The 27208-nt window shown below is 40.4% G+C and overlaps 1 protein-coding gene across 1 annotated transcript in view; it reads left to right on the top strand.

Annotated features, from left to right (window-relative positions):
- The first annotated feature begins 2411 nt into the window (after positions 1-2411).
- Positions 2412-27208, top strand: part of LOC141127897 (interleukin-1 receptor type 1-like) — a 98271-nt gene continuing 73474 nt past the window's right edge. Inside the window, exon 1 of the mRNA XM_073614766.1 lies at positions 2412-2576. Coding sequence (XP_073470867.1) covers positions 2547-2576 — 30 coding nt within the window. The 5' untranslated portion in view covers positions 2412-2546. The remainder of the gene's footprint in view (positions 2577-27208) is intronic.

Genomic DNA, 27208 nt, shown 5'->3' with positions numbered 1-27208 from the left:
TTCTTTACTTTCTACTCCTACATTTGCTGGAAAAACTACCTGGTATGGTCTGATTGCAAGGTCCTGTTGCTATGAGTTTAGGGAATGTAATCCTTTAATACAGAGGGGTCACCATACTACCCTTGCTTTCTAGCGGTTATGTAATGATTGACGATACCACCTTCTGAGTTTCGACATGTTATCACTGTCTACCATTAAGTTGTCATCCACATTGCAATGTAGTTTTTATAAGGGTGTGTTGACCCTTAGACTGGACTTCTATCATAACAATGTGGTATTTTATTTTTTATTGCATTTCATTTCTAGTGTAATTTGCACTTTTGTTTATACTTATCCTGTATGTTTATACCAATGGACATGTTATACTATTGTGTTCCCTTGCGTACCTAAAAAAAAAAAAAAACACCAGTGCAGCGAGTTCCAGCACAGTCAACAAAAATAGAACATGCTGCAATTTTTCTGTATGGAATATCTGGAATGTAGCAAAATGCTTCAGAAATGCACTGGAATGAATTAAAAAAATTCTGTGCAAAATTCCTGCACCGCGTTTAAAACGCACTGTAGTTATGTGCTGCGGGTGTCAATGTTAGGTTTACAACACTCCAAACACAGGTCGCAAAAGCAGTGCGTTTGCCTACACCAGATCACATGGTACAGAAGTACCATGCCACCCAGTTGCAATGAGTTTCCAGAGGTAGTGCAAGCTATTGGTGCAGTGTGATTTGAGCCCATTTAAACGAATGGGCTCAAAGTGCACCACACTGAATCACATATGAGTCGCACAGAAATGTGCAGTGCATCCCTGTGCTATTCCTAGTGAGTACTGGCCCTGAGATAAAGAAAAAAATGCACTGAAACGGATCAAAAATGCAATAGAATGCATCAAAAATGCATGAGACAGCATCAAAAACGCATCTGGAATGCAGAAGTGGTGTGAACCCTAAGGCCTGGTTCACATCTATGCAGGTTGAAGTTGATGCATTGTCCCAGTGAGTTTTTTCACACGCATTTTTAGGATATATGTGGAAAAAGAACCCTCATTGATGGGACTTTAAATGGCAACCATGGGGTGACAAGTTATCACTTTTTAAACCATGTTGTAAAATAAAAAGTACAAACAATCTTTACTAGTTACAATAATATTATTGTCACTAAGAAAGACTTATTATTGTAACCAATAAAGATTGTTTGTACTGTGTGATATTTTGTCTCCCCATGGTTGCCATTTAAAGAGGTAGTAAACCCTGATGGGTTTTACTTCCTCTTTTGCTCTGTGCAAACCCTGCAAATGAAAAGCATAATGGGCTAGTACGCATCGCATACTAGCCCATTATGTGACACTTACCTGAAAACGAAGCCCGCGGTGTCCCCTGTGCAGGCTGCGTCCATCTTCGCCCCTCTTCCTTCCGGGGGCCGCGGACTCCGGCTCTGTGACTGGCCGGAGCTGCGTGAAGTCACTCCCGCACATACGTGTGGGAGCCGTCAGTCACGGCACACGCTGGGGAAGAAACGGCATGGAGGCCTGTTTCTTCACAGCGCATGCGCCGATGGCGACACTACAAGTGACATATCTCCTAAACGGCGCATGTTTAGATATTTCCACTACCTATAGGCTTACCTATAGATAAAAGTAAGACAAAGGGGTTTACAACCACTTTAAAGTCCCATCAATGAGGGTTCTTTTTCCATATATATGCAGTCTGGGGATGTTGGAAACGTTAAGCTAAAACTAAAAAATGTACTGCATTTTTGGGAGGTGTCTGTAAGATTGCGGGAAAAACCAGCAAAACAAGCACCGTGTTTTTGATGTGCTTCCGTTGCGCTTCCATTGAGGTCTATGGAACCAAAAACGCAACTTGCTGCAGGACAAAAAAGTCCCTGACCTGTTCCGAAAAACGCACTGGTGGAAACCGCACAGATGTGAACCATAGGAAACCATGTTATATCAACGGTTGCTTGTTTCTGCAAAACTGAAAACGCACTAAAAAGCGCATAGGTGTGAGTAGTGATAAAGATAGCCCTCCTCCTGTATTGAATTGTATTGTAACTGTACTGTCTGCCCTTATGTTGTAAAGTGATGCGCAAACTGTTGGCACTATAGGAATCCTGAATAATAATAATAATAAAGGGAAGAATGCTCCTTACATTTGTGGTCATTGAGAAGATACAGATAGACACCAATAGATCATTGGTGTCAGTGGTTACTCATGTGAGAGGCAGAAGGTGCTTATTGCTAGGGGAACCCCAAGAAACCTCTGCAGGAACCCTGCTTGGGAAAGGCTGGTCTATAGAACAGAGTTGTTAGCAGTCTCCTGGAATGTAGACGGTTAATTCTCTTGGCATGCGGCTGCTTACAGCCCAAGCCCTGGAAATGCCGGGAAATAAATCTGTACAAACATGCAGAGGGATGTCGAAATCTCCAGCCTCTCCTCCCTCACAGGAAGAGAAGTATTTCCAGCACTGAGGCCGGACATGAACACGGAGTAAAGGAACAGTGCTGAGCACTGACACTCTACAGGGATGCCCGCTCTGCCCAGGCCCAGCCGATGACACCAAGGTCCCAGCAGATCCAAGAGGTATTACTACATCTCTGTACCATGGCATAGGAGAGGAGGGGGTGATGTGCCGGCTACACACTGCTCACCTATTCTATATCTACTGGGACGAGTACATCTCCTCTCTACTCATCTTCTACATACTTCTCTAATTACAATCGTTCATTCTTTTCTTCCTTTCCTCTCCTTTTATTTTCTTTTGTTTTCTTCCTTTTCCTCGCCTTTTTTTTCCCTTTCCCTCCTTTTCTTTTGTTTTCTTATTTTTCGCCTTTTCTTTTCTTCCTTTTCTCTCATTTTCTTCCTTTTCTTTTCTTCTTTTTCTCTCATTTTCTTCCTTTTCTTTTCTTACCCTTTTCTCCTTTTCTTTTCTTCAGTTTCTCTCCTTTTTGTTTTCTTTCGTCTTCTTTTTTTTCTCTCTTTTTCTTTTTTATCCTTTACTTCCTTTTCTTTTCTTTTCTTCATTTTCTCTCCTTTACTTTTACCCCTTTTCTCTTTTTCTTTTCTTCTTTTTCTCTCCCTTTGTTTTCTTCTATTTCTCTCATTTTCTTCCTTTTCTTTTCTTTTCTTTTCTTCCCTTTCTCTCCCTTTCTTTCCTTTTCTTTGCTTCAGTTTCTCTCCTTTTTGTTTTCTTTTGTTTTCTCTCCTTATCTTTTCTTCTTTTACTTCCTTTTCTTTTCTTCCTTTTCTCTCCTTTACTCCCCCCCCCCCTTTCCTCTTTTTCTTTTCTTCTTTATCTCTGCCTTTGTTTTCTTCTATCTCTCTCATTTTCTTTCTTTTCTTTTCTTTCCTTTTCTTTTCTTCAGTTTCTCTCCTATTTGTTCTCTTTTGTTTTCTCTCCTTTTTTTCTTCCCCTACCTCCTTTTCTTTTCTCTGCCTTTCTTTTCTTCATTTTCTCTCCAATTCTTTTCTTCCTCTACTTCCTTTTATTCCTTTTCTCTCCTTTTCTTTTTTTGCTCATTAGAGCTTACAATCCAAATTATTGCATACTTGTGTTGGTCCAGCTTGGTACAGTGTAGGCATGCATATCTCATACCTGAACGATCGCTGGGGAAGCTGACATTCACTGTAGTAGTTGCCCCTATTTGTGTTTGCTTACACCCACAGTCAGTAAAAACAGGCTCATAAAGCAGTATTAATCTCCATTTTTTTTGTTAATAACCACTTCAGCCCCGGAAGGATTTACCCCCTTCCTTACCAGTGCATTTTTTGCGATTCGGCACTGCTTTAACTGACAATTGCGCAGTCGTGCAACCCAAACAAAATTGATAAAATTTGGTATTTGATCACATGTGCGTTCTTTATTTTTTGCGCTATAAACAAAAAAAGACTGACAATTTTGACAATTTTGAAAAAAAAAAGCAATATTTTTTACTTTTTTGCTATAATAAATATCCCCAAAAAGTATCTAAAAAAACAAATTTCTTCCACAGTTTAGGCTGTATTTTTCCACATATTTTTGGTAAAAAAATTGCAATAAGTGTATATTGATTGGTTTTTTTTTTTTACTAGTAATTGCAGCAATCTGCGATTTTTATTGGGACTGTGACATTATGGCAGACAGATCGGACACTTTTGACACTATTTTGGGACCATTGACATTTATACAGCGATCAGAGCTACAAATAGCCACTAATTACTGTATAAATGACACTGGCAGGGAAGGGGTTAGACACTAGGGAGCGATCAAGGGGTTAAGTGTGTTCCCTGGATGTGTTCTAACTGTAGGGTGGATGGGCTTACTACAACATGACAGAGATCACTGCTCCCAATGACAGGACAGAACAGGGAAATGCCTTGTTTACATCTCCACATTCGCGGGCCGCTGGCTAACATCGAGTTCGCAGGACCCACATGCATGCACCCACGGCGCATAGCGGGCGCGCCGCTGGCAGGTTCCCGGTAGGCGGTAAATTCAAAGGGACGTACAGGTACACCCTTTTGCCTGCTTGTGCCATTCTGCCAACGTAAATGGGCGTGCAGGGGTTGGCAAGTGGTAAATGAGCCCCAAAGGGTTTATGCCATAATGTGCAAGTATACACCGCATATTAGCACATTTTGACAAACTTAACTGTCAAACGAAGCCTTCCAATGCTGAGCAGTCACCACTCGGGGAACATCCATCTTCGCCTGTCTTCTTTTCAAGGTGGCGCTCTCCAGCCTCTTTGAATGGCCAGGTAATGATAATGCCACCCCCTTGCATGGGTACAAGAGTCTCCATGATGGCACGGTGCTCTCTGCAATCACGAAACAAACACTGTGCTGTAAAGGCAGAGGTAACAGCACATGCAAAAGTGACGTGAAAAGCTGAAGCTGACATCAAATTCTTCTAAACAGCTCAGCTTAACCCCTTCCCGCTGCCACCTACCAGCCCTTTAGGCTACTTTCACATTGAGGCACTTTACAGGCATTTTAGCGATATAAATAGCTCATGCAAAGCGCCTGTAAAGCGCCTCTCCTCCCACTCCAGTGTGAAAGCCAGAGTGCTTTTACACTGGAGCTGTGCGCTTGCAGGACGCTAGAAAAAGTCCCGCAAGCAGCATCTTTGGGGCGATTTAGGAGTTGTGTATACATCGCTCCTAAACCGCCCCTGCCCATTGAAAGGAATGGACAGTGCTGCCGAAGCGCCGGCAAAGTGCTTCAGCAGCAGCGTTTTGCGGGTGCTTTTAACCCTTTTTCAGCTGCTAGGGGGGGTTAAAAGCTCCCCGCTATTGGACGAAAAGCGCAGTTAAAACGACAGTAAAGCACCGCTAACACTAGTGGCGCTTTACCGTCAATGCCCGCACTGCCCCAGTGTGAAAGAAGATAAGAAGTTGTAAATGCTGCGTTAAAGCCCCACCCACCAAGAGGCTGCATAAATGTGTACGGCCGGCAGGAAGAGGTTAAGAAGATTTTGAAGATACTTTCTAGGAAGACATGTTTTAGGCTTTCATATAGGGAAAGTGCAAACGTTGGGTTTGAGATCACTTTAAGCTACAAAGGCAGCTGGAAGGGATGTACACATGCCGCAAGTTCAGTACTGATCACTCTTATGCCCATTGATAACTGATAACAGTTTACTATGCTTCAGTTTATGAATGAACAAGAGCCATTGTCTCCTGTTCAGGAGCCATTGTCTCCTGTTCATTCATCTTCAATACTGATGCTACACAGAAAGGAATTGAAGAATCTGTGTCCTCAATTTCTTTCTCTGTCTCAAAGGGGAGATGCCAGGGGTCTGTTTAGACCCTTGATATCACACCAAAGCCCTCCTTAACAGTGTCGTAATAAATAAAAAATAAAAAAATAATTAAAAAAAAAATTTTTTAAATGGTAAAATTTTTTTTTTTTTTAAATGTAAAAAATAATTTAAGACAATTGTATAAATAAATTGTAAAAAACTATTGAAAATATGAAGGGCTTATTCACACAGGTTCTCTGGCCCATACAGTGTGAATGAGCTGTTTGTGCGGCAGGAGCCATCTATTACTCTATTAGGATGCAGCAGCTCTGAACACAGCTGCAGGTCCTAATTTGATAGGTGTGGGTGAGTGGCCCTAAAAGCACACTGTAACGTTTGGGGTGCCATACACACCAAGGCATACTGTTGCAGTGAGGGCTTTCATGGGTTAAAACAGGTGGTGAAGAGGTGACATAGCACCTCCTTACTGGCTGTGAAATGACCTCTGAAAAGGGATCCACCACAGATTTCTCCTCTGAGTGCTACGACAAGTGTACAAGCCCTTATTCATATTTTTCCACACCTCTAAACAAAGACTGAACTGTCAAGCTTGATTGAGGGGTTGGGACAAGCTATCAGAAGTGCTTTATTGGTTGCAGCAACAGGTTTTTAAAAACAAGACATAAACCATCTAAGATTTCATTCATAAGGGGCATATCAATTCATGTGAAAAAAATGATCCACACTCTGGTTGTTGCTCTTAAAATTTCTTCATTTTATTTAATAGCCACAGTGAAGAAACGCAGATTAAGTTAGTTGACGTGTTTCAGCCTATAAGGCCTTAGTCGTAACCACCAATTCATTTCATACCCAAAGTGAGGGTCATGCTTATATGCACAAGGATTCTCAGGTGTTCCATGCATCCCTGTGTAGGCAGTGCTATTGATGTCAGTTGGGATGCAGCAACTACACAGACAGTGTGAGTTTGGGGACATGCACCTACACCCACAGGAATGCCATGTTGGGAGCAGGAGTTGTGTCCATGCAGCTGCTGTATTCTCATTGACATTAGTGAGACTGCCTACACCGGGATGCATGGAACTCCTGTGTATAAACATGGTCCTCACATGGGGTGCACATTGATACACTTCATGTGAATGAGGCCTTAATAAAAGTTTTGTATGTACCCCTGGCAGTGTTGTGTTGGTCTCAATCTCTGTTACCGTCACTTTTCCTGTGCACCATGGCCTGTATGTGAATGCTGGAAAAATAAAAACAAAGGCATATTAAATAAAAAAGGAATCTATATACTGAATATCATAATTACATGTATTACACAGATACAGTTATCAGAAAATAATATTTTTTTCAGTAGTGGTCATATAACTAAGCTTTATTTATTTTTTTCTCTAAGGATACATTTAGCTATCTGATTAAATTGTAGCGATCTTTCTAATAAATGCTCCAAATACTAGGGGATTGTTTGCACATGTATTATCAGGTGTATCAGTTACATGTGTTTTAGACATAGTGGGCTCAGTTCATGAAATGGTATTTACCATTTTAAGATTTGCATTAAAATAGTTCACGGCATTAATCAAAAAATGTTATAAAATAAAAGGTGTGCCTTATTCCTTCGAAATATGCGGTATTTATGTCTTTAAACTAGGATTGCAACTAACGATTATTTTCATAATCAATTTTTGTTCCGATTAATCAATTAATCTGATCAGATTAATCGGATAACAACTTAAAAAAAAGTGTGGTGTATAATTTAGTTAATATGCAAAGTTTATGCAAAAGTTTAAAAAAATGATTCTTAAATATCTATATGAAGTGGTAAATAACCAACTATATGTTTGGGGAACAAAAAATTGAACCCACTCAGAAGAAATATACATCTATATATAGATATATATATATATCTATATATATCTATATCTTTATCTCTATAGATATATATAGGGGAGAGATCTATCTATCTATCTATCTATCTATCTATCTATCTATCTATCTATCTATCTATCTATCTATCTATCTATCTATCTATCTATCTATCTATCTATCTATCTATCTATCTATCTATCTATCTCTCTATCTAGATCTATATATAGATCTACATATAGAAATAGATATATATGTATAGATATATATAGATATATACAGTATCTCACAAAAGTGAATACACTCCCCACATTTTTGTAAATATTTTATTATATCTTTTCATTTGACAACACTGAAGAAATGACACTTTGCTACAATGTAAAGTAGTGAGTGTACAGCTTGTATAACAGTGTAAATTTGCTGTCCCCTCAAAATAACAACACACAGCCATTAATGTCTAAACCGCTGGCAACAAAAGTGAGTACACCCCTAAGTGAAAATGTCCAAATAGGGCCCAATTAGCCATTTTCCCTCCCCTGGTGTCTCGTGACGCGTTAGTGTTATAAGGTCTCAGGTGTAAATGGGGAGCAGGTGTGTTACATTTGGTGTTATCGCTCTCACTCTCTCATACTGGTCACTGGAAGTTCAACATGGCACCTCACGGCAAAGAACTCTCTGAGGATCTGAAAAAAAGAATTAGAGGTTGAATCTGGTACATGTCATCAGATTCAGAGATCAAATTTGTTAAATACATAAAAAAAAGACCTAAAACACTGTTTTGAAGACTTTCAGACAGGATTTAATATAATATAATGCACGACAGACAGCCTTGACATGGGCAGGTAGCTTAAAACAAGGTACCTGCACCTGCTGTCACTAAGACATTTAGTAGCAGTAGCATGCTTTTTGTATCACCTGTCATGATGGGGTTAAAAACGAAAACTAGCCCTTAAGCCCCCGCTCACACCTGTGCGACTTGTCATGTGATTTGACAGTTCCAAATCGCATGACAAGTCGCACCCCAATGGAACCGTTCATATCACCGTGACTCATGTCGTCGTGATTATGAAAAAGGTTCCTGCACTATTTTTGACCAATTTCATTGTGACTTGCATAGACTTCTGTTAAATGAAGTCACAAGCCATAATGAAATCTGCAATGCAAATTGCACTGATGCGTGGCTTTGAAATCGCTCTGAAGTAGCGTGATTTCAAAGCCACTCCGGTGTGAACCAGGGCTTGTAGTACAAAACAGCAGATAATCACTACTATAAGGGGTTCATTTATACTGTGAAACAGTGAAAGTAATAATAATAATATATACTGTATATATATATATATATATATATATATATATATATATATATATATATATACACTGAGCAAAATTATAAATGCAACACTTTTGTATCCTGAGCTGTATGTATGTTACACTGTGTATACTGACATGTATGGACGGTGTACTGAGCTGTATGTATGTTGCACTGTGTATACTTAATAATACAATGTTAGTGCAGCGCAAATAATATTTGAAACAGTCCTTATAATCTTATAAATAAAACAATACATCTTGATAGGCCACCGCTGATGTAGTTTCCACAGGCACCAATACTCGCCAAACCTGTAAATAAATGCGCTTACCGGACACGGTGGACCCCTTAATTATAGGGGGTCATATGAGTCTGGGTTCCTTAGGAATTAAATAGCGACTTAGATCTCATGAAGACACCGATAATCAACATCCGCCGGTGGTCACACAGGGACTTGATCTGGTCAATAACATCGCTCTATGGGTTCCTTGATTAAATCTTTTTTGTAGATTTAGCTTTCCCGATGTCCGCTTTCATAGTCAAGAAGAACTTCGATAAAATCTGGATGGACGTTTTCATCTTGCTTGTGGGCATGTGGGCATGACATGCCCACAAGCAAGATGAAAACGGCCGTCCAGATTTTTAATTAAGGGGTCCACCGTGTCCGGTAAGCGCATTTATTTACTGGTTTGGCGAGTGTTGGTGCCTGTGGAAACTACATCAGCGTTGGCCTATCAAGACGTATTGTTTTATTTATAAGATTATAAGGACTGTTTCATATATTATTTGCGCTGCACTAACATTGTATTATTAATTGTTGTTCTAGGCTGGTGAATCCTATAGTGTCCAGCTTGCATTTACAGTTATTTTACACCTATTATTGTTTGCGCTGATTGCCTTGAGTTTTTCGCACTGTGTATACTGACAGGTATGGGCGTTGTACTGAGCTGTATGTATGTTGCACTGTGTTTACTGACATGTATGGATGGTATACTGAGCTGTATGTGTGTTTCACTATGTATACTGACATGTATGGATGGTATACTGAGCTGTATGTGTGTTTCGCTATGTATACTGACATGTATGGATGGTATACTGAGCTGTATGTGTGTTTCACTATGTATACTGACATGTATGGATGGTATACTGAGCTGTATGTGTGCTTCACTATGTATACTGACATGTATGGATGGTATACTGAGCTGTATGTGTGTTTCACTATGTATACTGACATGTATGGATGGTATACTGAGCTGTATGTGTGTTTCACTATGTATACTGACATGCATGGATGGTATACTGAGCTGTATGTGTGTTGCACTGTGTATACTGACATGTATGGATGGTATACTGAGCTGTATGTGTGTTGCACTGTGTATACTGACATGTATGGATGGTATACTGAGCTGTATGTGTGTTGCACTGTGTATACTGACATGTATGGATGGTATACTGAGCTGTATGTGTGTTGCACTATGTATACTGACATATATGGATGGTATACTGAGCTGTATGTGTGTTGTACTGTGTATACTGACATGTATGGATGGTATACTGAGCTGTATGTGTGTTGCGCTATGTATACTGACATGTATGGACGGTGTACTGAGCTGTATGTGTGTTGCACTATGTATACTGACATGTATGGACGGTGTACTGAGCTGTATGTGTGTTGCACTATGTATACTGACATGTATGGACGGTATACTGAGCTGTATGTGTGTTGCACTGTGCATACTGACATGTATGGATGGTATACTGAGCTGTATGTGTGTTGCACTGTGTATATTGACATGTATGGATGGTATACTGAGCTGTATGTGTGTTGTACTGTGTATACTGACATGTATGGATGGTATACTGAGCTGTATGTGTGTTGCACTATGTATACTGACATATATGGATGGTATACTGAGCTGTATGTGTGTTGTACTGTGTATACTGACATGTATGGACGGTGTACTGAGCTGTATGTGTGTTGCACTATGTATACTGACATGTATGGATGGTATACTGAGCTGTATGTGTGTTGCACTGTGTATACTGACATGTATGGATGGTATACTGAGCTGTATGTGTGTTGCACTATGTATACTGACATGTATGGACGGTGTACTGAGCTGTATGTGTGTTGCACTATGTATACTGACATGTATGGACGGTGTACTGAGCTGTATGTGTGTTGCACTGTGTATACTGACATGTATGGATGGTATACTGAGCTGTATGTGTGTTGCACTGTGTATACTGACATGTATGGATGGTATACTGAGCTGTATGTGTGTTGCACTATGTATACTGACATGTATGGACGGTGTACTGAGCTGTATGTGTGTTGCACTATGTATACTGACATGTATGGACGGTGTACTGAGCTGTATGTGTGTTGCACTATGTATACTGACATGTATGGACGGTGTACTGAGCTGTATGTGCGCTGGACTGTATTTTCTGAAATGTAAACAAATAATGCATGGGATAGCAGCCAGCAGAATTTAAGCACAATAAAACACACCAACACCTTTGATTGGAAAAATATTTGGCTGCGGCCTTTATTATTGGCTTTAATAAATATTAAAAGTTAAACTTTAAAACACGTAAAACAGCTCAGGCACTACGGCTCAAGCTGTATCATCAAATAAAGGGGAATCTCCCCACTTTCAACATATAGCTTTATCACCTTTAAATAATTTGTTTAACTTTGTTTAAAATAAACCGTCCCCTTTGAAAGGTGACACTAGCCACATAATAAAGTTCTTAGCCGCGAGGGTGGGAGGGAACACCACAGCTGTTGCTACTGAGGCAACTGAACCTCTGGGGCCCGGAACCCCCTTTTTATTTGAAATTTCACACAGAAATCCCCTTAAACTGCCCAGATACAGTGGTCACCTGACCTTTCCAGAGGCCAAGGGCCAATGGGAAGTTTTCCAGCAAATTTTAAACCTGAGGGGATACTAGAAACCCAGCTGATGCACTCACATGAGGGAAGGGGGGCTTAAAACTGTTTTCCCCCCTTTTCCTTTCATTCTGTATGCAGGCCAACTAATCAGCTGACCAACTAATCGATTATGAAAATAGTTGGCAACTATTTTTATATTCGATCGTGTTGATTAGTTGTTTCAGCCATACATTAATCCGATCAGTATTTTATTGCATGACATATTGAGCGGGCATTACTTTATTTTCCAGTGGACACTTGTGAGGGACCTTGCAGAAGAATGAGCAATAAAGTGTCTGGAAGAAAGGCCCGATGTTTAACAAATGGCACTTTTTTAAAACACTTCCATGTCCTATTTACTTTAGTAAATCCACTTTAATGCTTTTTAATTTTATGCAGCATTTACCACATCTTTTTGAGGCAAATACCGTATTAGGAATAGTGAATTGACATTTTTAATATCTCATACAAAATTTGAAAAAAAGGGTCACATGACCCAAATATCGCATGCGATATCCTTTTGTAAATTGAGCCCAGTGCGTTACACATTATAAATACTACAGGCTCATTTACACTGTCTGTTTCCATGCATTCACAGTGCAGGCAAATTAATGGAAATGGAAAATACACAGGGCCTGATAATCAGTGGCACTGTGTGAGGTATTGTGACAGAAATATTATGTGCAAAGTTCGGTGTAAAAAAAGTCACAGATTGTACCAAAATGATCTATGATTGTAGTGACCATAGTTTTTAAATGGGGAAGTCACATATGTGCCCCTCAGGTGTCCATGAGGTGATTATCAGTTTACCACTCAGCAAGCCTCCGAGCTCTGAAGTTCTGAATTTTTTTTTTTTACAGAAACAATTTTGACTGTTAGCTAAGGACAGAAAGGTCAATGTTAAAATTGTTTGAAGAATTCATGAAAAGCCAATAGTTTCTAAACTCAGTGCAAGGTTCAGAGGAGGAGTCAGGGTTGTCAGTGGAATAGCAAATAAGGAGGTATGCCAAGTACTGTTACCATACTATTACCACTCAATTCAATCCAAAAGGAGTACAAAACAATGTTATACTGTACATCGCTAAAGCCCAATTCCATATTACCTTTCACTTTGAATAGTTTGTTTGGCCCAAACAAACTATTTAAAGTGAAATTAATGTGGAAGTTGGGCTTTAACAATGTATCTGTACTCCTTTTGGATTGAATTGAGTGGTAACAGTATACATATACTATATATATTTCCAAATATGAATAGGAGTCACGTGCCACCTAATGCTTGGAGCACTAATGCGTTTATTCTATGCACATAAAATATCAAATAAATAGGAATATCCCAATTCTGACACACATGTCACAGAAACATGCATTGTGATCCATTGCTTATTTAGAGCTTTAGGATACATTTAGCAACCTGCACTATTTGTTGGCACACTGCCGATTAGTTTATTGGGGTCATAGTTTCCAACTGACACTGTACTTACAAGCTGTGCTGCCTACACATTGATGCCTATGCATTCTATAGGGGTGAATGATAACATTTGTATAATACAGTATACTGTATATACATCTGATTTTCATGTTTTTAAATCTTACAGCCAGGTAGATAACAGACCTGGTAATGATTTTAAAATGTAAAGTAAGGAAGAGTTAGAACCTTTTGTGGAGTTTTTACGGCTGTATCCCATTTGGGGACATTTTCTCTCACTTTTGCATGGCCAGCAAGACAGAGAGAAAAGAGAATCCCTCCAACAAGGACAAAGTACTTTTTATTAGAGTGGGTGAGGCCTGTATGTATCTCTATTGAAGACAGTTTCCCTCACTTCCTGTATAGTTATTGGGGTTGGAGGTGAAGGGAAATCTCTCCAACAGGGACATACACAGCTGTAAAAGCATGACAGAAGTTTCAACACTTTCTTACTCTCAGTGCCGGTACAAGGTCATCTAGAGCCCAGTGTGAACATGCCAAACTGCGCCCCCCAAGATGTATGAGCATTATGTGTCAGCAAAAATCCCCCCCCCAATAAAAATTGAGCACTAATCTGCATGATCACCCCCTAAGCTTAATTTCCCCCTCCTCCCATTATAAATTTAACCCCCATGCTGCCATCCGACTGTCATTCTATCCGATCCCCAGACGGATTGGGAACGGATCCCCCATCCGTCTGTTTTTAGCGGATAGGATTAAATCGGATGTCGGCATGTCAAGGGACACATGTCAGTTGACATCTGCCGCTTCATAGAGGGAATTGAATGGTCCGCTCTGGTCCAACTAAAAAACTGACAGGCGGACCCAGTTGGTCCGCCCGTATAAAAGAGGCCCTACACATACATTTTGTTTTTCCGTAGATTATACTAACAATCAATGTTCAAAGTTATAACACAAAGGGGTTGATTTAGGAAAGGCAAATAGATTGTTTTCTTTGTAAAGAAAATTTACCTTAGCTTAGTGAATGAAGTAAAGCATTGCTGACTTTCATCATCCAAACATGTGCAAGCAAGAATACTGTTTTTGTTGTTTTTCTTGCATATGATTGGGTAGTACATTTTCACTATATTCACTAAGCTCGGGGAAAATTCCCTTGCAAAGTGTACAGTCTATTTGCCTTTAGTAAATCAATCCTAATAACCTCTGTCTCTAGGGGTATGAATAACAGGCATGTTTTCACAGTATGTTCTACAGACAGCTGTGATAAGTGTACCGTCATTGTGGTCAAGGTGATTCATACTTTTACAAGAGCAGATAACCTCTTACAGGAAAAGTTTTGTTATCTTTCTAGGCATTATATAAAGTGCATATTTCTATTAATACATTATTTTCTTGCTTAGGAAATCCAAATTTGAAGACGTTTTAAGGTGTTTTTTTTTCCTTTATCCCCCAGACCCCCTTTGTTTTATAGCAGACTGTTTACCAAAGTTCTATTTGTATGTTCAGCAAGACATCGGAGTGCCATCATCTCTGAATGATCAAGCTCCAGTGCTAGTCTTAGGGGTCTCTTTATAAAATATTTGTTGGATGAATGTCACACACATTGTTGCTGGCTGGACAAATTTCCCTTTATTTACTGTATTAGATTTATTATTATGATTCTTAACTCCATCTAGTGGCTACAATGCAGTATAATTTTCTGAAATACCTCAATAAGAAAACATACCATATTATGGCCACTAAATGGAGCTGATGATCATAGGAATTAGTCTTTTACAGAAAATACTGGGGATAATTCATCCAGCCATGCACATGTGTGTTTTAGGGGCCCGTTAACCCTTTCGCTGCCAGAGCTGTTTTTGCATTTTTTTTTTTGCACACATATAAAAAAATTATTTTAGGCCTGCAGATTCATTAAAACCCCCAAACATTATATAGTATATTTTCTGAAAGCAGATAAACTGTAGAAAAAAATGGTCTTTGTTCCTATTATTTATGCACACAATAATCATGCAATGGCTTACCAAGTGCAAACGTTCTGTAAAAATTACACAAAAGTTATTTTAGGGCAAAGAACATAATATATTACCCACGTTTTGATAAAATATAAAAGATGAGGTTGCACCCAGTAAATAGACACCCAACAAGTCAAGCTTTAAATGTGTGTGTGTTATACCTTATTTTTTTCTATAGGCGATGCTTTAAAAGCCCCTGCAGGTCATCAATTTAGTGTTAGCCTTAGATAAAAGACTCAAATGTTCGTTGGTCTCCCTCTTCACCACCTAGTAAACTTGCCATAAGGGTGGGGATGGGGGGGGTCATTTGGGAGAGGCACACTGTGATTGGGCTGCTTTACAGTCACAGGATTGTATTAACTAGAAAGTCGAAAGTTGGCTTGTGGAGTGTACACATACTTCCAGTGGCTGCAGCTGCTGGGAATTTGTGTAACCCAGCATGAGATTTATATTTTCACGTTAAGTGCGTGCATGCAAAGTACTGTAAATGTGTAACAATTACAGGAATTCATTACCTCTCAGAGATCACAATAATCCTAATAATGCGTTTAGCTGCCTCTTTCCTTCAATTGTATGGAGTCATCTTTGTTTAGGAAACATCCTGGACCAGACTTTCTCAACCGTTTTATTTCACTTTCAATACATTTTTATTGAAAAAATGATGAAGTAGAAAACATAGCGTAAGAAAACCTTTCAAAATAATCAAGAAGATGTTAGGCAGCAGTAACATGGCTTCAACCTTTTTATCTCAAAGGAATCCTTGAATTGATTTTCAGGTTTTAGAGAACCCTTACTAAACCTTTTTATATCTACAGCTCACAGTACAATGAGCATGATAGTAAGTTGTAGATACAAACATTAAAAGCTATGTTTATATAACCATTAAATAAAAATGCAAATATTGTCCAGAAAAAGGAAAGCAGGCAATCAAAACTGTAATGTTTCCCTACAATGGTGGTCAGGAGAGAACTGCCCCTTACTTTGATGGTCAGTGGGGAGTGCCCCCTTACATTGGTGGTTAGCTAAGAAGGGTCTCTTAAATTTATGGTCAATAGGGAAAGGGACCCCTCACATTGGTGGACAGTTAAAGAATGGCTTTTATACTATTAATTAGTGAAGAAAGCCCTTCCTTACATTGGTTGTAAGTAGAAAAGTGTCCCCTATATTGAAGGTCAGCGGAGAATGGCCTCCTTTACATCTATTGGTTAACAGAGAAGGGCCTCTTACATTTATAGCCTTTAGGGCAAGGGACCCCACACATTGGTCTACTGTTGAAGATCATAAATGATTGATTAGTGAAGAAGACCATCCTTGCCCTATTTGAAGGCCTTTGGAGAGAGGCCTCGCTTACATTGGTGGTTAGCAGAGAAGGACCTCTTACTTTTATGGCCAGTAGGACAAGAGACCCCTCACACTGGTGGACAACTGAAGATCATTCTTTATATTATTGATTAGTGATTAAAGGCTCATACACACGATATGAAAATCAGATGGAAAAATTTGTATGACGAGCTGTCTGACGATTTTCGAATCGTTAGTACAGTACTTTCGACAGCTGATTTCCCTTTTTCGGCAGACAAAAGCAGGATGTGCAGACTATAACATTTTTGTTGGATGTGAACTCAACGTCTGATTTTCGTTTCATTAGTATTATTATTATAGTACGTTTTTTTTATTATTCGTTTTTTAATATTATTAGTACGGTTTTCGTCTGAAAAAAAACGTAAGAGCAAGACTACACATGCTCAGAAACAAAAGAATACATACAAAACTATTCAACACATTACTTCACTTCTGACGTTGCATTCTGTCTTATGAAAAATTTCGTATTGTGAGTAACCTCTTCACTTTCGACATGAGACTAGCATGCCACAAAAATCTGGTCGTCCGAAAATCTGTACGAGGCTTAAGATCTTCCTTTAAATTTATTGTCATTAGACAACTGTCCCCTATTTTAAGGTCAGTAGTGAAGGGCCTCCCTTATATTTGTGGCCAGCAGAGAAGAACTCCTTACATTTATGTTCGAAGGGTAAAGACTGTCATATTAGTGGAACGTTGGAGGAAAAATGTCCTTTATACTAGTGGTTTTGTTAACGGTTACTCAAAGAACCCTTGGCAACCTCTAAAGGAACCCTATGGTCCCAAGGAACCCTGGTTCAGATAGGCTATCTTAGACAGAGATGCTAGCTCAGGGTTGACAGAGTTATGTAAACCTTAGTACTTATGTCATTCTAGCTGTGAGATTTTCACCTTGTGATTTGCTACTAAGTTTTAATGTACATTTTTAGTGATCACTGGGAGAGAGGAGACCAAATAAATGTTTTGCCTTGCTTGCAGCAGACTGGTGACATCATCGCAGCCTAGGCAGAATCACTGGACTAGAGCTTTAAGACTAGTTTTAAATGATTAGAAAGGTAGAACTTTTAAAAAAATGTATACTGTTGCTCTATATAGTGACGCGGCAGGAATTTTTTTCATGCAGATTTGTAAAGGTAATAAATGGTCCACTTGAAGCCATACCACTGTTGATGAAACTAGAAATTGCAGCTGCCACCTTTCTATGAATGAGTCTTTGACAGTAGAATGTTTTGGTCCTACAGTAAAAATGTTTTGCTCACCTTACCTTTCTGTTTTAGGGGGGACTAAAAAAGAAAGGAACATTTTATTGTACTAGAGAAGAGCAGCAAAACAGTAGATCTATAAAAATATCAAAAACCTTTCCTATAGCCACTATCAGTCACCTAACACAGATGGATCTAAACAAGTTTAGTTACATAACCTGAAAAAGTGTGTGTTTTAGACTAGGAATTCCAAGTGATCAGTAAGCTAGTGTAGATATTTTTATGCACAAATTACTGGCATTGGTCTGTGTGCTTCAGATTTTCCATCTCTGAAGGCAACTGGGTGTGTAGAGCCACCAACACTTTATCCTGCTTGCAAAACAGGTTAGGTTTAAGTATAGTGTGTAGTAATTTAAGTGCATCACTATCCTAAACCTGAACAACAACTTACATACAATATAGTAAGGTAAACAGGGTGATGTCAACAGGGTGACAATGACGCAACTGACGGTTGACAGATGGCTGGTATCTTTATGTTGCAAGATCTAAAGAACAGCTGAATAACGTGCTTTTACAGTCAGTATGTATAAAGCAATGCTCCAAACAAAAAATAGCAAGATAAAAATGAATGGCCTATTTAAAGATAAAATACAAAAAGAAAAGTTTTTGCTGCAATATTCATATTGAACCCATTTTTTTTTTTTGAGGACATCTTTTTCCTGTCGCATCATGGCAGCACACGCACTGGGTTGTGACTCCGCCCCCACAACCTGATAGATCTGGTTAGCTTCAAGTTTTAAAGAGGAGTCCACCACGGCATTCTCCTTTTTTTCCCCTCACCTGTTAGGACTGAATGGATAAAGCTTGGACCCCTTACAACATCGCCCCAGCTAGGTTCAGTCTCTCCTGGTTGGTAGTCCCTGGCTGTACAGTCTCTAAATGAGCTTTATGCAGGGATCCCCACTCTGATGGTCTAAGGTGTCTATATATTCTGGTGCCATACAAGCCTTAAACAGGCTTAAACTAATTGCAGCGACCCCCACTTTACCTACCTTCTCACAATCTTTGCCTTATGTCTTTCCTTGATGTCTTCTAAATGTATGCCTTTCCTTCCTTTTTTCATTTTCTCTCTCTTTCTCTCCCCCCCGCCTGCTTCCTGGGCTTTCTGGTTCCTTGATCCTCTTGCCATTCACAAGATGGCAGCCATGGCCGGCTCTGTGCATACGTGACCGGAAGTGACGCAGCGGTTATCCTAGTCTCGCGGTTATCCTAGTCTCGCCATTTCTAAAGATGGCATAGGGCGCCGCAAGTCACTAGGGAGCATGCGCTGACGTCACTTCCGCCATGACGGGAAAAAAAAGCCTATTCTACAGCAGGAGGTGCCTGCAGACCAGCGATCACCCTAGCGGCAGTTGGTAAAGCAATTACTAGCTGGACCTCCAACGCCAAGAAATTGCTTCTGGAAGCAGCCGACCAAGAGAAAATTGTGTCCGCTCTCCAGGAACTCAGCTTAGCGGGAGACTTTGTGGCAGAAGCTTCAGTTGATATAATAAGATCATCAACAAGATCCATTGTGGCATCAGTTATGTCCAGAAGAGCGCTGTGGTTAAAACCCTGGGTCGCGGATGCTGCTTCCAAGACTAACTGGTGCAAAATACCCTATGACAGGACCAACTTGTTCGTTTCCAAGCTAGACTCGGCAATCTCAAAGGTCACAGGTGGTAAGTCGGGCCTCATTCCTTCCGACAGAAGGCCAAAGCAGCAATAAAATCCCCTTTCAGATGTAATCTTCCCGAGAGGTATAGGGAAGCAAGACAACATTTTCAATTCCAGAGCCTGCTGTTTGGAATATCGACTGCTCCCAGAACCTTCACGAAAGTTTTATTTCAGTGATATCTGAGAGAGAGGGGACTAAGAGTCCACCATTATCTCGACTATGTCCTCCTCCTAGCCGACAGCCAGCAGTCTCTCCTCCACCATCGGGAAATACTAATATCCACACTACAACAGTTTGGGTGTATAATAAACTGGAAGAAAAGCAACTTGAATCAGGCTCAGAATAGTACCTTCTTGGGAGCGAAACTGAACACCAACTCCAACACGGTAGAACTCCCTCAGGAGAAAATAGGTCTGTTAGTTCAGAAGAAAAAGTGACTAATGGCAGCGGTGTACCCACCTGCCAGAACATGCCTGAGCATTTTGTGATCAATGCCTTTCAACTTCCCAATGGTCCAGTGGTCCCCAATGGCATATGAGGACATTCCAGAATTTGTTTTTGAAGCAATGGAATGGAACATCAATGCGTCAACAGATCTTTGTCAACAAAACGTGAAACAATCTGTATGGTGGTGGACGCGGGTCAGCAATATCAAAAGTCATCGGCCTATTGTTTCTCCCCAGCTGAAAATAATCACGTCAGACGCCAGTCTACAAGGATGGGGAGCTCACTATTGGGATCATGCGGCACAAGCACGTTGGCATTTCTGATCGTAAGGCATAGTCTTGAACATCCTGGAGCTCAGAGCCGCTTTTCAGGCCCTCCTAGCGTTCAGCCCATTCCTCAAAAAAGTGTTCTACTATGCATGGACAACAGGGTGGCGGTCACTTACATACAGACACAGGGTGGTACCAAGAGCAGCACACTCATGAAAAAAGTGCGCCCCATCCTCGACTGGGCTCAGATACATCTGGCAGACCTGAAAGCAGTATACATTCCAGCAGTACAGAACCAACTTGCAGGCGATCTAAGCAGAGTCTTCATCTCGAACAACGAATGGTCCTTGAGTCATCAAGCCTTCTCTCTTCTGACACACAGATGGGGTATTCCTGATATCGATCTAGAAGCAACCCCAATGAACAACAAGTGTCCGAATTCCTGGCAAGAGCCGCCTATCCAACAGCGATAGGGATTGACTGCCTCCAGCAACCCTGGAATTTCCATCTGGGATATATATTTCCTCCAATACCTCTAATAGCAAGATTTCTGGCCAGACTGAGAAGTTTGTTGTCCATGGTAATAGTTGTAATACCGTTCTGGCCAAGGAGGCCGTGGTTCACAACCATTCTACAGCTAGGTACTGAGGACCCGTTACCTCTACCAGTAACTCCAGATTTACTCTCACAAGGCCAGTTTCTGCACCCAGCATCAGAAAGACTACACCTGATGGCATGGAAATTGAAAGGGAGAGGCTACGAGATCAAGGCTGTTCACTTAGAGTGGTAGCTACCTTACAACAGGCTAGGAAGAAATCAACCAACAGCACTTACAATAGAGTGTGGGAAAGGTTTACTGCATTCGCACAGCAAGAATCCTGGGATCCACTGTCACCTACAGTATCACAAGTTCTCGAATTTCTGCAATTAGGCCTAGAAAGAGGTCTAGGTTCTAGGCCGATAAAGTCTCTGCTTTATCAGCCATGATGGTAATCAGATGGGCTTCAAAGCCCCTCATAATACAATTCCAAAGAGCATGCTTAAAAATAAGACGCCAAGGAAACCAATATTTCCTACATGGGATCTATCCATAGTTTTGGAGGCCCTGTCGAAAACTCCCTTTTCCCATAGAGTCGATATCCTTATGGGATTTAACGCTGAAGGTAACCTTTCTAGTTGCCATAACCTCTGCGAAGTGGGTATCCGAGCTACAAGCTCTCTTGATAAAAGAACCTCATCTGATCTTCTACCCTGATAGAGTCATACTTAAACCTTCTAAACAGCTCATACCTAAAGTAGCATCTGCTTTCCACTTCAATCCAGAAATCAACCTACCAGCATTTCTCACTAGCCAGGGAGATCCACACCCATTGGATATCAAGACTATTATCTCTGTATACTTGGAAACTACTAGCCCATTCAGAAAGGCAGAAAATCTTCTAGTTATACCTTACGGCGCTAAAAGAGGTCAGGCAGCTTTTTCAAGGACAATAGCCTATTGGCTGATAAGAACCATCAAGAAAGCATACGCAGTGTAACACCTACCAATACCGGACGACCTGAAGGCTCATTCTACCAGGGCAGTGGCAACCTCTTGGGCAGCGTAGGGTGTCTCCAGTGACAATATGCAAGGCAGCAACTTTGTCATCTAAAACCACGTTCATGCCGCATTACAGAATAGATCCTGCGCAATTAACGACTGTCCAGTTTGGAAGATCAATTATTCAAGCTAATTTTTCCATATCATGTGGATAAAATAAATATCTTCTAAGCACCCACCTGTGTAGCGAGTTATTTCCCAGTGTGTGCTGCCATGATGCAACAGGAAAACTGAAAATTGTATACTCACCTTTCCGTAATTTTCCTTTTCTGACGCATCCTATGGCAGCACACAGACGCCCACCCATTTAAGGTGATAGATTGAGAATGCTGTGGTGAACTCCTCTTCAAAACTCTACATCTGATTGTTGAGTGCTGGGAGATTTGTATGTGTTTTCGGTGTTGTGGTATTGTGTGTCCCTCCCTAACATCTCAGCCACCTTGAGTTTACTTCCCCTTTTTACTTGCGGAGTTTGCCATGCTTTCATCACCTTCTGAAGATGCAGTGAGTGCCGTCCAGGCTGCAGTTGGGGCATAAAGAGGTCACAGGGAGATATCCAGACGTGACAGTGTCCACCATACATGGTACCAACATATGTTCCTCTCTTTACCGTGTGGAATCAAAAGAGAGAATCAAAGGGGTGACAACAACAGTGTGAGATTGCCGGACTGAGAACCCAAACCCACACACAGGAGACCTGGCCAGAGAGCTAAATAGGAAGACCACCGCAATGTATCAACCAGAAATATCCAGAACAGTTTTATTGAGTCAGAAGCCAGAGGTGGACACAGTCTCCAGAAAGAATCACGCCTTGATTGAGACCATCTGGAATGCAGACCACTAAAAGCCGGATAGATGTCTATGGAGCCTCATTGACCTAAAGTGTAGATCGTATCTAGCTTACCATACATAGCCCAAGAGGTGGCTACACAGCGTGATTTGACACAAGTTAATCACTGTGTCACACGCTCTAAGGTGAGCAATCACTTTGTGGGGGCACTGAGGCACATCACGGTTGTCTGTGACACTGGAATTCAGCACACTGGAGGATTTGGACATTTATTGGTTTCTACGGATACGGATGCACATTTAATTTGGATATTTTGGACATTATTATAAGGATTTCACCAAATAGAGATCTCATCAATTGTGTTTTAAGACGCACTGTGCACTTATATACAATTTGATTTAATATTTAAACCGATACTTGCATGTTGCACTTTATATGAGTTATTGCATGTTTTCAGTTTGTCACTGGATTTTGATATTCAGTATATGCACAAGTATATATGTTTTAACACTATTATAGTTACATGTATGCACATTGCACTTAAAATTGTTCATATATATGTATATTGTATGCACATTGCACGTGAGAAGTAGTGTGTATAAATATGTTCTTGTTGGTTTATTTTTTTATTTTTCAAGTGATTTTGGGTATTACCCCTTATGGTATATAATCAAGCGCAGTGCAATTTTTTATTTATATTCTTTGCACGGTTATGAATACGTGAACTGCGTTTGCTGCTAGATATTTATCTCTACTAGTATTATTCTTTAACTGTCTGCACACTGAGCATTGGATTATTGTGGCTCGCAAGATTTCTACCTTTTGTCTCCTCTTCAAAACTTATAGCTAACCAGTCCTATCAGGTTATGGGGGCGGAGTCACAACCCAGTGTGTGTACTGCCATAGGATGCGTCAGAAAAAGGAAAATTATGGAAAGGTGAGTATACAATTTTTTGTTTTTCTGCTGCTAGATCTCTTCAGTCTGATGTCCAGCATCTTTCAACACTTCGCCTGGGCCCATATTTTCCTGGACCCACCTCAGCCTGTGACTGGACAGTGAATAAAGAAGCAGCACAGTGATGAGCTCATCTATTTATCACTCGTAGTAGCATGCTTCTTGTCAGCACATGATCTGTTTGTCTGCTCGTACTGCTTCTTCCTCTTACACTTCAGCCCTTCTATACAGAGACTGCATTCCAGGTCAAATTCAAATACTCACACTGCTTTTATTTACATAATATATTTATAATTCCATAGGTGTGTTCATTTGTGTTTTTCATAACTACCTTGAGGTAATTTCTTGTACAAACATAATTTTTTTTATGCCTTCGATACAGTGGGGAAGAGTTAAAGTGGTTGTAAAGTCAGAAGATTTTTTATCTTAAAGCAGAGGTTGCGCCCACTGCTGCAAAAATTAAAAGCCAGCAGCTGCACATACTGCAGCTGCTGACTTTTAATAATCGGACACTAACTTGTCCTGGAGTCCAGGGATGTCAGCACCACAGCTGATGTTTCCATCAGCTGACGGGTGCTGCTGCCTCCATTGCAAGTAAGAGAATCCGGCAGTGTAGCCTTACGGCTTCAAGCCGGGAACACTACTGCGCGAGGCGCCGCTCCTCTCTCCTACTGGCCTGGCGGCTAGGGAAGGAGGAGGGATTGGGAGGGAGCCTCGCGGTGACATCAATACCTGTGGCTGAGGCTCCCGGACATGGGAACAGGATACCTGTATCCTGTAGCCCCCCCCCCCGAAAGGTGGGAGAGGAGTACAATGAGCAGAACTTCTATCTTTGGGTGGAACTCAACTTTAATGGATTAAATGTATTAAGATAAAAAAACTTTCTGTGTGTAGCAGCTGCCCCAGCACAATGCATTCTATCCATTAAGATAAAAAAACTTCTGTGTGTACCAGCTGCTTCAGCACCCCCTAATACTTACTTAAACCCCATCTCTCTCCAACGATGTCCACAAGTTCCTCAGCCGTCCGGAACTCTCCCCCTGATTGGCTGAGACACAGCAGTGGCGCCATTGACTCCTGCTGCTGTCAATCAAAGTCAGTTAGCCAATCAGGAGAGAGAGGGGGTGGGACTGAACTGGGGTTTCCGTGTCTGAATGGACACAGGGAGCTGCGACTTGGCTCAGATGTCCCCCATAGCAAGCTGGGGGGAAGATCTGGGCTGCTCTGTGCAAAACCACTGCACAGGGCATGTAAGTACAACACATTTGTTATTTTTAGAGAAAAAGAAAAAACTAGACTTTATCCCTTTAACATTGTTTTTTTTGTCTGATTCCCTTGCTTTCACATCTGTAGTTGTGATACCCAAAGAAGAAATGGGGATGTAGTTATCTCTGAAACAGCAATTAAAAAAAAAATTGACTTGTGAATTTTCTGAAGATTTTGGAATTTTGGATCACCCCCTGTTTTTTATGGCTTCATTCACACAGGCATAATTTCTGCACAGAATGCAGGTTCTTGCTGGCAGAGCTAGCAGAAGATCCTGCGTAAAATAGGTTCTCGTATTTAGATGTGGTTAGATGCGCACAGTTATTAGACGCTGAAAATCTACCGAAAAATCTATCTAAAGATAGTTTTCTAGTTAAGATACATTAATAATTTAGTTTATTCAGCATGAAGTGGAACTTAGTTATATAGCATGAGGCTGTATATTCTGCAATATTTACATTTTTGGTAAACTCATTGAATGAATCCAAGCTCTGCAAGCTACATAGTTACATAGTTAGTAAGGTTGAATAAAGACACCAGTCCATCCAGTTTAACCTGAGTTAGTGTGGGTGTGTGTCTACAATTGTCCCTATCCCTGTACATTGTGTCTCACAAGCTGAGCTAACATGCACTGCATTGATGCATTCACACAATTTCACAATAACCATTGTAGTGATGTAGTCTATTAATGTATATTGGGTGATATGATAATTAATAAGTACTCTTCCGCAGCAACCCAATTCTTCCAGAGAGATGCACTTTATTGACTTCCAACACAGAATAAAGTCCAAAGTCCACAGATGACAAAGAAATCCGACAGAGGAAATATAATTCAGAGACCCATATTATTCAGTCTTCCCAGCCATGCACAGACAAGCCTCCCCTACACACAGACTAGCCCCACTCTTAAAACTTATAGACTGAATGCCGTGTTATATTCACTAAATATTGAATGGCTGAGCAATTTGATTGGCCTTTCAATTTAGCTTTAGTCTTTCAAACAGACAACAACCCCCAGCCGTGAACAGTTGCAGTTATAAACCGCCCCAATTTGCACTCCCGCATATCAACATCAACAAGTCCTCTTTAGATATATGTAATTAGATTAGATTAACATACCACCTGAATACCCTTTGAAATGTTCAAATAGACTTGCATAAGATTAACACATCAAAGAGTCTTCAGCTTGTTCCCTTGCTATGTTAAAATTCAGTTGGACAAATCAACCATTCGGTCAACATTGACTGCATGTGTACATACACACAACAATGTCCCACATAAATCGGTGAACATATTACAACATATACCCCCACTTGGGTCGGTTCTAACTACTAGAACTGACCCATAAATCAAACAACAAAAAATATCAGTACGATTTAAGGTACTGGATGCTTTACAATGGCTCATATAAAATATGAAGTTGAAACTGGTTACATCTCTCTTCGCCAGCCTCTAAAATATCCCCATGAAACAGTTATTAGATAATATAACTTTTAGACCATGACTAGAAAAGGATTTGGTAAACGTCAGTAGCCCATATAGCTGTTAGGCCTTATTATATCACATCAAGATCTTGAATATTGCGCAAAGATGAGCTGATGTCACAGTCCATTCTTCGGTCTGACTTTCTCACATCTCTCACCATCTCACTGAACGTAAACTTGGTATGCTCTGGGAACTCCAATCCACATGTCCAGGATTCTCTCATCTCCAGGCTCAAGCTTTTCATTTTTAAAGATGCTTTTACGCAAACACTCTACTTTCATCTTTATAGTAAGAAGAACTATCAATGTACCAGCACTCACTTTCAAGGTCAAAAAGGTTTGGATATGGCAGTAAAACTATTTCCTTGCACTTGACATTCATGAGTCCATCTTTGTTGATTGCCAGCCACAATTTGCTTTTGTAATTTGCTGTAGGCCGACCCCTCATTGTCTTCAATAAAGCAGTTACTTGGATCATTTAGTCCACAATTACACTTGAATGGTATACCAACATATACATATAGATATACCCCCACAATGGTTCAGATAGAGTCATCAGTGTTTATCAGATCTTCTATCCAGACAAAGCGGCAGTGGAAATTCTTGCCAGTATCTCCACCATGAAAGGTAGAAAGGTCTTTTTCATCCATATATGTCATAGCCTTTAGCATATTATAAACAACTGAATCAACAAATTTCAAATCATGACTAGAGTGATGAATTTCACTCACCCCTCTTATAAATTTAGGAAAACCACCCAACATACTAAAATTTATGCTATGCCAAGCCATTGTGCAGCATCTCACCTTAGATGTCAAATATATTGATCAATACG

Source organism: Aquarana catesbeiana, linkage group LG02 (genome assembly GCF_042186555.1).
Source record: "Aquarana catesbeiana isolate 2022-GZ linkage group LG02, ASM4218655v1, whole genome shotgun sequence".
NCBI lineage: Eukaryota > Metazoa > Chordata > Amphibia > Anura > Ranidae > Aquarana > Aquarana catesbeiana.
Note: the sequence above shows the minus strand (reverse complement) of the source record. Positions and strands in the feature narration are given on the sequence as shown.